Source organism: Oncorhynchus tshawytscha, linkage group LG01 (genome assembly GCF_018296145.1).
Source record: "Oncorhynchus tshawytscha isolate Ot180627B linkage group LG01, Otsh_v2.0, whole genome shotgun sequence".
Taxonomy (NCBI): Eukaryota; Metazoa; Chordata; class Actinopteri; order Salmoniformes; family Salmonidae; genus Oncorhynchus; species Oncorhynchus tshawytscha.
The window spans coordinates 40,236,519-40,248,956 of NC_056429.1; the positions used below are offsets into that span (position 1 = coordinate 40,236,519).

General features: G+C 46.4%; 1 protein-coding gene across 1 annotated transcript in view; it reads right to left on the reverse strand.

Annotated features, from left to right (window-relative positions):
• The window catches only part of LOC112250684 (inactive tyrosine-protein kinase transmembrane receptor ROR1), a 182,994-nt gene that overhangs the window by 57,642 nt on the left and 112,914 nt on the right, over positions 1–12,438 (reverse strand). Inside the window, exon 2 of the mRNA XM_024421036.2 lies at positions 5,100–5,147. Within this exon, the coding sequence (XP_024276804.1) occupies positions 5,100–5,147 (48 nt within the window). The remainder of the gene's footprint in view (positions 1–5,099; positions 5,148–12,438) is intronic.

The window sequence follows — 12,438 nt, forward strand, 5'->3', positions numbered from 1 at the left end:
GGCGCCCCCCTTGGGTTGTGCCATGGCGGAGATCTTTGTGGGCTATACTCGGCCTTGTCTCAGGATGGTAAGTTGGTGGTTGAAGATATCCCTCTAGTGGTGTGGGGGCTGTGCTTTGGCAAAGTGGGTGGGGTTATATCCTTCCTGTTTGGCCCTGTCCGGGGGTGTCCTCAGATGGGTCCACAGTGTCTCCTGACCCCTCCTGTCTCAGCCTCCAGTATTTATGCTGCAGTAGTTTATGTGTCGGGGGGCTAGGGTCAGTTTGTTATATCTGGAGTACTTCTCCTGTCCTATTCGGTGTCCTGTGTGAATCTAAGTGTGCGTTCTCTAATTCTCTCCTCTTCTCTCTCGGAGGACCTGAGCCCTAGGACCATGCCCCAGGATTACCTGACATGATGAGTCCTTGCTGTCCCCAGTCCACCTGGCCGTGCTGCTGCTCCAGTTTCAACTGTTCTGCCTTCTTATTATTCGAACATGCTGATCATTTATGAACATTTGAACATCTTGGCCATGTTCTGTTATAATCTCCACCCGGCACAGCCAGAAGAGGACTGGCCACCCCACATATGCTCTCTCTAATTCTCTTTTTCTCTCTCTCGGAGGACCTGAGCCCTAGGACCATGCCCCAGGACTACCTGACATGATGACTCCTTGCTGTCCCCAGTCCATCTGACCGTGCTGCTGCTCCAGTTTCAAATGTTCTGCCTTATTATTATACGACCATGCTGGTCATTTATGAACATTTGAACATCTTGGCCATGTTCTGTTATAATCTCCACCCGGCACAGCCAGAAGAGGACTGGCCACCCCACATAGCCTGGTTCCTCTCTAGGTTTCTTCCTAGGTTTTGGCCTTTCTAGGGAGTTTTTCCTAGCCACCGTGCTTCTACACCTGCATTGCTTGCTGTTTGGGGTTTTAGGCTGGGTTTCTGTACAGCACTTTGAGATATCAGCTGATGTACGAAGGGCTATATAAATAAATTTGATTTGATAAAAGTCTCCAACTTTAGCGATTATTGCAATTCGTTCCAGTCACAGGCAGCAGAGAACTGGAACGAAAGGCGGCCAAATGAGGTGTTGGCTTTAGGGATGATCAGTGAGATACACCTGCTGGAGCGCGTGCTACGGATGGGTGTTGCCATCGTGACCAGTGAACTGAGATAAGGCGGAGCTTTACCTAGCATGGACTTGTAGATGACCTGGAGCCAGTGGGTCTGGCGACAAATATGTAGCGAGGGCCAGCCGACTAGAGCATACAAGTTGCAGTGGTGGGTGGTATAAGGTGCTTTAGTGACAAAACGGATGGCACTGTGATAAACTGCATCCAGTTTGCTGAGTAGAGTGTTGAAAGCCATTTTGTAGATGACATCGCCGAAGTTGCGGATCGGTAGGATAGTCAGTTTTACTAGGGAAAATTTGGCGGCGTGAGTGAAGGAGGCTTTGTTGCGGAATAGAAAGCCGACTCTTGATTTGATTTTTGATTGGAGATGTTTGATATGAGTCTGGAAGGAGAGTTTACAGTCTAGCCAGACACGTAGGTACTTATAGATGTCCACATATTCAAGGTCGGAACCATCCAGGGTGGTGATGCTGGTCAGGCGTGCGGGTGCAGGCAGCAAACGGTTGAAAAGCATGCATTTGGTTTTACTAGCGTTTAAGAGCAGTTGGAGGCCACGGAAGGAGTGTTGTATGGCATTGAAGCTCGTTTGGAGGTTAGATAGCACAGTGTCCAAGGACGGGCCGGAAGTATATAGAATGGTGTCGTCTGCGTAGAGGTGGATCAGGGAATCGCCCCCAGCAAGAGCAACATCATTGATATATACAGAGAAAAGAGTCGGCCCGAGGATTGAACCCTGTGGCACCCCCATAGAGACTGCCAGAGGACCGGACAGCATGCCCTCCGATTTGACACACTGAACTCTGTCTGCAAAGTAATTGGTGAACCAGGCAAGGCAAAACCGAGGCTACTGAGTCTGCCGATTAGAATATGGTGATTGACAGAGTCGAGAGCCTTGGCAAGGTCGATGAAGACGGCTGCACAGTACTGTATTTTATCGATGGTGGTTATGATATCGTTTAGTACCTTGAGCGTGGCTGAGGTGCACCCGTGACCGGCTCGGAAACCAGATTGCACAGCGGAGAAGGTACGGTGGGATTCGAGATGGTCAGTGACCTGTTTGTTGACTTGGCTTTCGAAGACCTTAGATAGGCAGGGCAGGATGGAGATAGGTCTGTAACAGTTTGGGTCCAGGGTGTCTCCCCCTTTGAAGAGGGGGATGACTGCAGAAGCTTTCCAATCCTTGGGGATCTCAGACGATATGAGAGGTTGAACAGGCTGGTAATAGGGGTTGCGACAATGGCGGCGGATAGTTTCAGAAATAGAAGGTCCAGATTGTCAAGCCCAGCTGATTTGTACGGGTCCAGGTTTTGCAGCTCTTTCAGAACATCTGCTATCTGGATTTGGGTAAAGGAGAACCTGGAGAGGCTTGGGCGAGTAGCTGCGGGGGGGGGGGCGGAGCTGTTGGCCGAGGTTGGAGTAGCCAGGCGGAGTTAGGTAGCAGTTAGCGGACCGGAGCTAAACAAGCTAGCAGTTAGCAGGCCAAATTAGCAAGCAAGGAGATAGCAAGGGCTAGAAAGTTAGCCTTTGGGGGGTGTCGCGATGGGGTGAGTCTGTTTATGCCTCTTCATGCGGTGACATCGATAGACCGGTCGTGGGTCCGGATATTGTAGCCCAGGAGTATGCTTCGGTGGTAGCACAGGAGCTCTGGCCGGGCTAGCTTCAAGCTAAGTGGGTGGAAACGCTAGCCAGGAGTAATCATCCGGGGTTGCGGTTAGCTAGTTAGCTAGTTGTGAAGATCCAGCTGAAAATGTTCCGTTTGCGGTGGGAATCCGGGGATAAAAAAATAAAAATAAAATAATAGGTCCGTTATGCTCTGGTTAGAGTCGCGTTGTTCGAACTGGCGAGAGCTTTCCGAGCTAAAGGTTAGCTGATGACCGCTAGCAATGGTTTGCTGACTGATAGCTGGTAGTTAACTGGCTAGCTTCAGTTGAGGGGATCCGGATCCGAAGTAAATATAAATACTTTAGAAAAAATAGCTACATTGAGTGAGGCGGGTTGCAGGAGAGTATTTAGAAGTTGAGATTTAGCAAAATGTTTTAAAAGATATGCGAAGAAAAATATGTAAAAAAAACGATATATACGATATATACAAGGGACACGACACGACAAGACGTCCGACTGCTACGCCATCTTGGAAGTATGCATCTGTTGGTCACAGATACCTTAAAAATAAAAAGGTAGGGGCGTGGATCAGAAAACCAGTCAGTATCTGGTGTGACCACCATTTGCCTCATGCAGCATGACACATCTTCTTCGCATAGAGTTGATCAGGCTGTTGATTATGGCCTGTGAAATGTTGTCCCAGTCTGCTTCAATGGCTGCGCGAAGTTGCTGGATATTGGTGGGAACTGGAACCCGCTGTTGTATACGTCGATCCAGAGCATCCTAAACAGGCTTGATGCGTGACATGTCTGGTGAGTATGCCGGCCATGGAAGAACTGGGACATTTTCAGCTTCCAGGAATTGTGTACAGATCCTTGCTGTATGGGGCCGTGCATTATCATGCGGAAACATGAGGTGATGGAGGCAGATGAATGGCACAGTGGGCCTCAGGATCTCGTCACGGTATCTCTGTGCATTCAAATTACCATTGATAAAATGCAATTGTGTTTGTTGTCCATAGATTATGCCTACCCTTACCATGACCCCACTTCCGCCATTCGGCACTCTATTCACAACGTTGACATCAGCAAATCGTTCGCCCACACAACACCATACACATGGTCTGCGGTTGTGAGGCCGGTTGAACGTACTGCCTGCCAAATGATCTAAAACAACTTTGGGAAGCGAGTTATGGTAGAGAAATTAATATTCTGACAACAGCTCTGGTGGACATTCCTGCAGTCAGCATGCCAACTGCACTCTCCCTCGTAACTTGAGGCATCTGTGGCGTTGTGTTGTGTGTCAAAACTGCACATTTTAGAGTGGCCTTTTATTGTCTCCAGCACAAGGTGCACCTGTGTAATGATCATGCTGTTTAATCAGCTTATGCCACACCTGCACGGTGGATGGATTATCTTGGCAAAGGAGAAATGCTCTCTAACAGGGATGGAAACAAATTTGTGCACAACATTTGAGAGACATTTCTGGGATTTCTGGGATCTTTTATTTCAGCTCATGAAACATGGGACCAACACTTTAAATGTTGCGTTTATATATTTCACACACACACACATTTATACAGACTACCTCTATCACTCCAGTATCCCTGCACATTGTAAATATGGTATTGGAACTGACCCTGTATATAGCTTACATACTTTCTCGTGTTCTTCTTATTTTTATTTCTTGTGTGTTTTTGTTTTACCGTATGTTATTTGTAATACTAAATTGATATTGATTACTACATTGGTGGGTTTAGAACCTGCAAGAAAGACATTTCACTGTACTTGTGCATGTGACAATAAAACATGCAACTTTCCTGCAAATGGAGTATGCAGATTGACTCGGCTGCTGTCATAGGACCTGAATGGTGTCTGCTCGACGAATTTAAAAAAAAAAACACATTCTGGCTCCAGACACAACACTGGCCAATCAGCATGCTTCCATCAGATAACAGAGCCCCATGTTAGCAAGCTAGCCACAGCCTTGTAATGTACCCTACGTAAAGTGTAGCGCTGCTGCTATACAAACAGCATAGGATACCTTCTGCCTTGGCTTCGAATAAGATCTTAGCCACCGTGTGGAAGGCATAGCCAGGTGGAACAGCTGATACACACGAACAACACAGGACCAGTGATGTGAATTGTGGTCCGAAGTGCATCGAGTAAACCACACTGACGCACCTGGACAAAAATCGGCATCACAGTTAACAAGCCCACACATTGGTTCATCTTTGTCCCATCCGTGTCTCTACATGTAAGTTACAACTGTGTCATTCTAACTGGCTTGTTTTTATCTTCGTTTGTTTGCTTGTGTACACCACTGTGTGTGTGTGTGTGTGTGTGTGTGTGTGTGTGTGTGTGTGTGTGATCTCTCACCTGAGCTGTTCCAAGTGGAAGCGCCCATCACACTAGGGTCTTCAAACCCTGTAGAGCGAGAGAGAGAGGAGGAGATCATATGGTTAGTGGGTTGCTTCTGCAGTACTACTGCGATCAGCATACCCAGCCGTCACCTGCGTCTCAAGACATGGTGATGGCTGGTTCTGAGGCTCTGCTGTGACCCAAAATGAAGTGGCATCGGGGGTATGATGGTATCATTCAACACGAGTCCGTTCCACAGACAGAGAGAAAAGCAAACTTCAGACACCCCCACCCTGATGCTTCTTGGGCGAGTTATACAAGAGATGAACCCGGTTGAAACAGTTCATCCCTGGGTGATAATAATAATGTTATTCCTGAAGACCAGATGCCGGTAGTATCAGACAGGGGACATCAGAGTCATGCCCCAGTAGGCTACGGTATTATTAATACCTGACGACAGACAGCTCTCCTCTCTGTGTCCGCATCCCAAATGGGTACCCGTTACCCCTATGGGACCCTTTTTCAAAAGTAGTGCACTATATAGGGACCAGGGTGCCATTTGGGACGCAACCGGTGTGTCATAACCAGATATTAGGCTGCAGGCAGAGTGAACTATTCACATCCACTGTCCACAGGCCAAGAGGTGATATCTGTCCAATGTAATATCTCTGCACTGTACAATAAACAGTGAGTTTACAGCAGGAGGCAGGAGCTGTGGGGTGGGGTGGGGGATATTCTCTCTCTCTCTCTCTTACACACAGACACACACACACATTACCATCCTTTCTCCAGACTTCCACTTCTTTCCTCTCACTGCACCCCTATCTTTCAGCCACTCTTTCTCTACACCCTCTCTCATGTTTCGCTTTCTTTTTATTTCACCTTTATTTCACCAGTCTAGTTGAGAACAGGTTCTGGCCGAGATAAAGCATAGCAATTCGACACATACAACAACACAGTTACACATGGAATAAACAAAACATACAGTCAATAATACAGTAGAACAAAAGAAAACAAAAAGTCTATATACAGTGAGTGCAAATGAGGTATGATAAGGCAAACATTTATTTTTCTTACCTTAATTTAACTAGGCAAGTCAGTTAAGAACAAATTCTTATTTTCAATGACAGCCTAGGAACAGTGGGTTAACTGCCTGTTCAGGGGCAGAATGACATATTTGTACCTTGTCAGCTCAGGGGTTTGAACTTGCAACCTTGCGGTTACTAGTCCACCGCTCTAACCACTAGGCTACCCTGCCGTCCCAATAGATTGGCCATGGTTGCGAAGTAATTACAATATAGCAATTAAACACTGGAATGGTAGATGTGCAGAAGATGAATGTGCTGGGGTGCAAAGCAGCAAGAAATAAATAACTACAGTATGGGGATGAGGTAGGTAGATGGGCTGTTTACAGATGGGCTATGTACAGGTGCAGTGATCTGTGAGCTGCTCTGACAGCTGGTGCTTAAAGATAGTGAGGGAGATATGAGTCTCCAGCTTCAGAGATTTTTTTCTCTCTCCCTCTATCTGTGTGTCTCTCCGTTATGTAGTGAGGGTGTTTAATGGGACAGACTCTCACAGCCTCTCTGCAGGTTACTGTGCTTGTTTAATTTGACGGACGGACGGACATACATACATGGGCTTTCTCTGTCACAGCCTCAGACTGTACTGTAAGTAACCACACCTGCTCACCAGAACCTTTCAAAACAGACTCAAAGTGTACTCACGCACTTCACTATCCTATCCATAATATATCATACAATATACTATACACTATCTTCCAGTAGCAAAATATGATAATCAAAATCAAACACAACATTAGCAAGGTCTCATTTGTATACATTTCATGATTCAAATAACACATTTATGCAGGGGCGTAACTTTCAAGCTGGGGATGGAGGGGTCATGTCCCCTTACACATTCTTAAATTGCATTTTTGTCCCGCCCCCAGTTTCTTTAGTTGACTGATGTAGCTGGCAAGGTAACTGCTGTTTAACTTAACAGAAAAAAAACTAAACTAGTGTTTATTCTCAGTGCTGAGCTAGTATTGTAACTGACATGTACAGTAATGTCAGCTAATGTTTCATCTCCTCACGACTGAGGTAAATGTATAAGCTACGCTAGCTAGTAGTAGCTACCAGGTCAGCTGTAGCCTCTAGATATCTGTCAGATAGCGATATGAGGTGGCTTGTATTACTGTCCAACAGCTGTTGTTTGTATGGAAATGTTTTGTAGTCTTTGTTTTGTCCCATTTCAGAAGTAAATGAACTAGGCTAGCTTCCGCCAGTTGATGTGCCATTAGAGAGAGAGAGAGCTGTTAGCTATTATTTTTGCCTCAATCAAACTAGCCCTGAATCAAGCAATGAAACCATCGGCCAAACGATTGAAGATTGATATTCTGACAATTTTTCAGTGCAATTTGAGTTTTATTAGTCAGTATGGCAATGTAACATTATGAATCTGTCAGTTTCCCTGCTATTTTCCTACTTTTCACAGTGACACAGTAATAAACAGCTCTAACGTTGCAGGTTTCACTGTCATGGTGCACAGTAGAGGACTGCACAGGACCAATTCCTTCATCCTGCTCCCGCCCCGCACCCACTGGCTTTCTGTCTGACTCCCACCTGCTACCGCAAGAACTGGTCCCAAACCCAGTCCAGCAATGTTATTTTAGGCGTATGCTCACTTGCCAGCCATGGTCCCAGCAAAAAATAACTTCATAAATAGGTTAAATTACCAGAGATTCTCACATGGCCCTTACATTGTATTACGGGGATAAATAAGCCAGTATGCTTGATGTAGTTTGAAGAGAGCAGAGTTGGAGAAACTTGCACGTTCTCTTGAGCTATTTTTATAGCCTACCTTTTAGGAGTGGGACATTTTTCAGATGGAGAAATACGGGTGACCCATATTTAGGCCTATTTCTAGGCAACGTCGTAAACTATAGTCTAATCATAGGCCTATTTAGGAAGTACATTTACTTTCAAAGATAAGTGTCCCGTGCTTCTCTACATAGGCTATAGCCTACTCTATTTAACTGAGACCACATGCACATCTGATCTCACAGGTATGGCTACTGAACTGGAAACAGCAAGAATTATGACAGTGACACCTGCTACGTTTTGCATAGTCCTATAGGATATAGCCTAGCTTTTAGGAGGACGATTTGCAGGCAGAGACAAATAAATGGGCGATCGATACTTATTGAAAATGAAAAGGCACAACGCTCGCTCACCCTAGTAGCCTAACCCTGCCCATATTTGAATATGTTATGGTTTTGTGAAGGCTGGCTGAATTCTGGCAAAGAGTATGCTCTTTTATCTCAGCATGTCTACAGATTCTCCTCTCCCTGCTTTTGTTTGCTTGGAAATGTTGATATCTGGGGCTCTTGAGTGGCGCAGAGGTCTAAGGCACTCTGAAGAAATCTGAAGAAACTGTGTAACCAAGCGTTTAAAATGGCTAAGTAACGCATTGCCATTCATTGGAAGGTTGGTTATCCTCCCACAATGTCAAGTTATGTATCACTAGATTTGATTTATTACCAGATTAAGGGTATACTGGGTAACTTTAATAAGGTCTGGATCCCTTATATGGAATACAGTACGACTAAAGGAGTCTGTATTGAAAACATGCCCACATCAGGGGAGATACGTATTTAGGAAATCCCTAGCTGCTGGGCTGCTCAGTCCTGGCCCTGGGGGTCTGCCGTCCTGTGGGTTGTCACTCTGACCTTGGCCTAACACACCCGAAACAAATAATGACTTGATGACTGTGGGCATTTTTGCTTACTTTTTTGTTCTAAATAGAAACTGCACATTGGATTGTGTAAAAATGCAGAAAATGAGCTTTAGATAGCTCAAGAAAATTCTGGGGGAGGACACCCAGACCCCCTCCAGGTTATATCCCCCCCCAGGTTATATCCCCCCCCACCCCACCCCCACCCCCACTTCTAAAACCAAAGTGGCGCCCTTGCATTTATAACATTTTAGCAACAGCAGCTGTACCAGCTGGGTACAGAGCAGAGGGACATGGCAGTGAGAGTGGAGTGGCAGAGTCTGAGTCAGTAGAGGACCTATGAGAGCTGTGGTGGGACTGACTGGGAGGTGTTAATTGGGTGATAATCTGCAGTTGAACACCTGGCATGTTGGGAGGAATTAACGAGCCCAGTGCAGCTCAGCGTAGTGTCAGGAAATTAGCCTGGGCTAAAGAGGCCGCATGGTGTAGGCTTGCTGCACCTGTTAGTGTGGCAGGCAGACAGGCAGGAAGGCTGATGAGATGAGGCTATACTGCTATATACCATGGCTATAAACCAGAGGAGGTTGATGGCTGGGGCTATTGGAGGAAGTGGTCATTGTAATGGCTGAAATAGAATAAATGGAATGGTATCAATGAGACCGTCCTCGTATAGCTCCTCCCACCAGCCTTCCTCTACTATAAACCCTGTTACATTAACATGACTGTAAACACCACAGCATTTTAAATCAGGTATATATTTGGCAGTTAGCCCCACTCACACTTGTGGGGGTTGATGATACTGCTGTGTGTGCTCGATCTGGAAGGGAGTTGTAGTTTTACCCTAACTAATAAAACTACAAGCATAGTCCCGTGAGTTATAACAGACAGGTTTTTGTGATTTAATCATAGTAAGACAAATCCAGAAGGAGGAAAGGTGAGAGGGGAGGGAGGAGAGGAGAGGAGAAATGAACAGGGCAGAAGGGAAAGATGAGAGGCTTCACGGCCCGTTGGCTCTCCTAACACAGTGGAGCCAGTGAAGCGGAGCCAGGTGAGGACCCTACAGAGGAAGTGGATGTGGAGAGAGGGAGAAGAGAGAGGGGGGGCTAGGTAAGTGTACTATAGAAGGGCCTGTAAAGGGGGCCTGTTTAATGAAAAGCCAAACTATCCCGTCCGGTCGGTCCAGGGGAATATCAAACCAGATGAGAGGCCCTGTTATCCCTCCTCCGTTTAGAGCACATCTGCAAGCTACCCCAACCCAACCCCTGTCATTACACAATCAAGGAATATCTGGTAAAGTGGAGATTTGCTAATGAAGGCCTACAATTAGGGCCTGGATAGAGCCGGTCACAGTGGATGATCCTGGACCAGTAAAGATGAAACGGAACAAAAAATTCAGGTCGGAAACGAAGGAAACAGCTGACTCTGGTTCAGTGGTTCTGCTGTTACTACAGGTGTGGCATTGTGGAGCTACGTACACATACGACGCACACACTCAAGCATGTATACAAACACACACACTTGCACACCCACGCGCTGCTGGGATCAGATTTATTCATTTAGGTACGCTGAAATCTCCAGTGGAATACTTGATTGTTGGAAAAGTTAATAGAGGTGTTTTCCTTGTGTTCTAAGTGTGGAAAAAGAAACCATTTGTAAATACCTTAGTCACTGAACACGATCAAACAAACTGCATTCGTAGCACAATTAGCTTTGGATGACGTGAGAGATACAGTATGTTAGATTAGCTCTCCTCTTGGATTCTGCAACAGTGGGTCTCTCTCTCCTCAAACAGGCTACCAACTCGCATCGGAGCGTCTGATCAGGCAGATCTCTCGCACTATATTCCGCGAGCAACGTGTCTGATCCCTCCAGCTGTGTTTGGATAATGATCATAAAATCGCAGAGTGACGTGAGCTTATTCTATAAAAATACTTTCTTCAGATTTTACGCAGCTCAACTGTCAAAGCGCCACATGTGATGTTTTAAAAAGTAGGGCAGAGGAGACCCAAACTCTGGCCAGACAGAGAGTCAGCCAAGGTGGGAATAGAGGAATAAAATCATTTCAAATAATGTGGATATGGATTGGCGGCTAATATGATCGTATGATTTTGGGTCTCATGTCCTTCACGCGGTGTGTGTGTGTGTGGTTGATGGATCAGCTCTCCTACATTACCATTAAGGGATCCCTAGCTTCTCCTCCCCTCGTATTTGCTGAAGAATGTAACTATTCAATTGCGGGGTATCGTATAATATCCAGGAAGAATAACAAACCAACATCTTAACTGGCCATCAGTTTTTCGCATTAGAAGTGGGGGAGGTTATGCAACGTCGATCCGGGATATTTCATAGTTCCTCTCTCCAGATTCTCTCTCCCCATGTCCTAGTGGAATGCTGGCATGGAGGTGAAAGTTGAAACACTTCTCTGGAAAACCCAGTAGTTGTTAAAGAAGAGCGGGTGCGGGATGGGAAACTGTGCATGTCCAGACACTGCAGCCATGTAGCCTACAGCTCCTCAAACCGCCTTCATTCATTATTAGAGAATTAAGACTGTTCATGAAGAAGGGATGACGAGAGGAGAAGGGGAAAACACAGAGCTGATGGAAGGTAAACTCTGCGTTGTGAGGTGGGCTCTGGTCTCACTCTGCTCTGAGCAGGTTTGCGTTGGCCGCCGCGCTGCTCCACTGTCACTGTCACTGATGTGAATAACGGTTACACTGGACAGACCAGGCCTGAGCATCACAGGAACGATCTGCCTGAGAGACACACGACCACAGAAGGAGCGTAAGAAAGAGAGGAGGAAGAAAGAGGAGAGGAGGAAAGATACCCTTACCCTCGCCTTTGTGATGGAACGTGAAAAGGTGGAGGATGAGATGAGGATGGAGGGGCTGGGTAAGGACTGAGTAGTGTGTGTGTATGTGAGAAGGTGTGTGTGCGAGTGTGTGTTGAGTGGTACTAGCTGCAGTGTAATACTTGTCTGGTCAACTCAAGCGTTGCAGAATGAAAGGGGAACAGCCCAGGGACACAAGTGTTCACCTGAACACACTACAGCCAGCGGAACACAGGAACTAACCCCGTCCCCCCCCCGTCCCATCACAGGAAGCACAGGGGTGACTCAATAACACTGGAGAGGGAGAGAGATGTATAGGTCAGTGAACGAGGTAAGGAGGAGAGTCACACAAGGTGTACGACAAGGCCCTTTCAGAAGAACACAATACACAACTGGAAAGGCGGGGAAAGGAAGAATACTTGTGAGACAAATCCAGGCCTAACATACTGAACTGATCATGACAGCCATCAGTGAAATGTTGCATGAAACAGCAGTCTGCTGACCACAGAAAGCTAGCCATTCCTCTGTTAAAAACCCAAACTGACATTTGTGGCTCGTTTGACGCCTGTTTCCAGAATGTCCACAACACTTAAAAGTCCCTCCTGTCAGTCAGTGGTTCTGTCAAACCCATAATGGGGGTTGGATCGCAGTACCAGCTGGTTCTGATGGTCAGTCACACACATGGATACATACACTACTACCCCCCCCCCCATTATTAGCTTAGCGTGTTAGCATTTCCTCCAGGCCACATGAGAGGATCACGCTGTTTACGTTACAGTCTGGTGCCATGTTCAG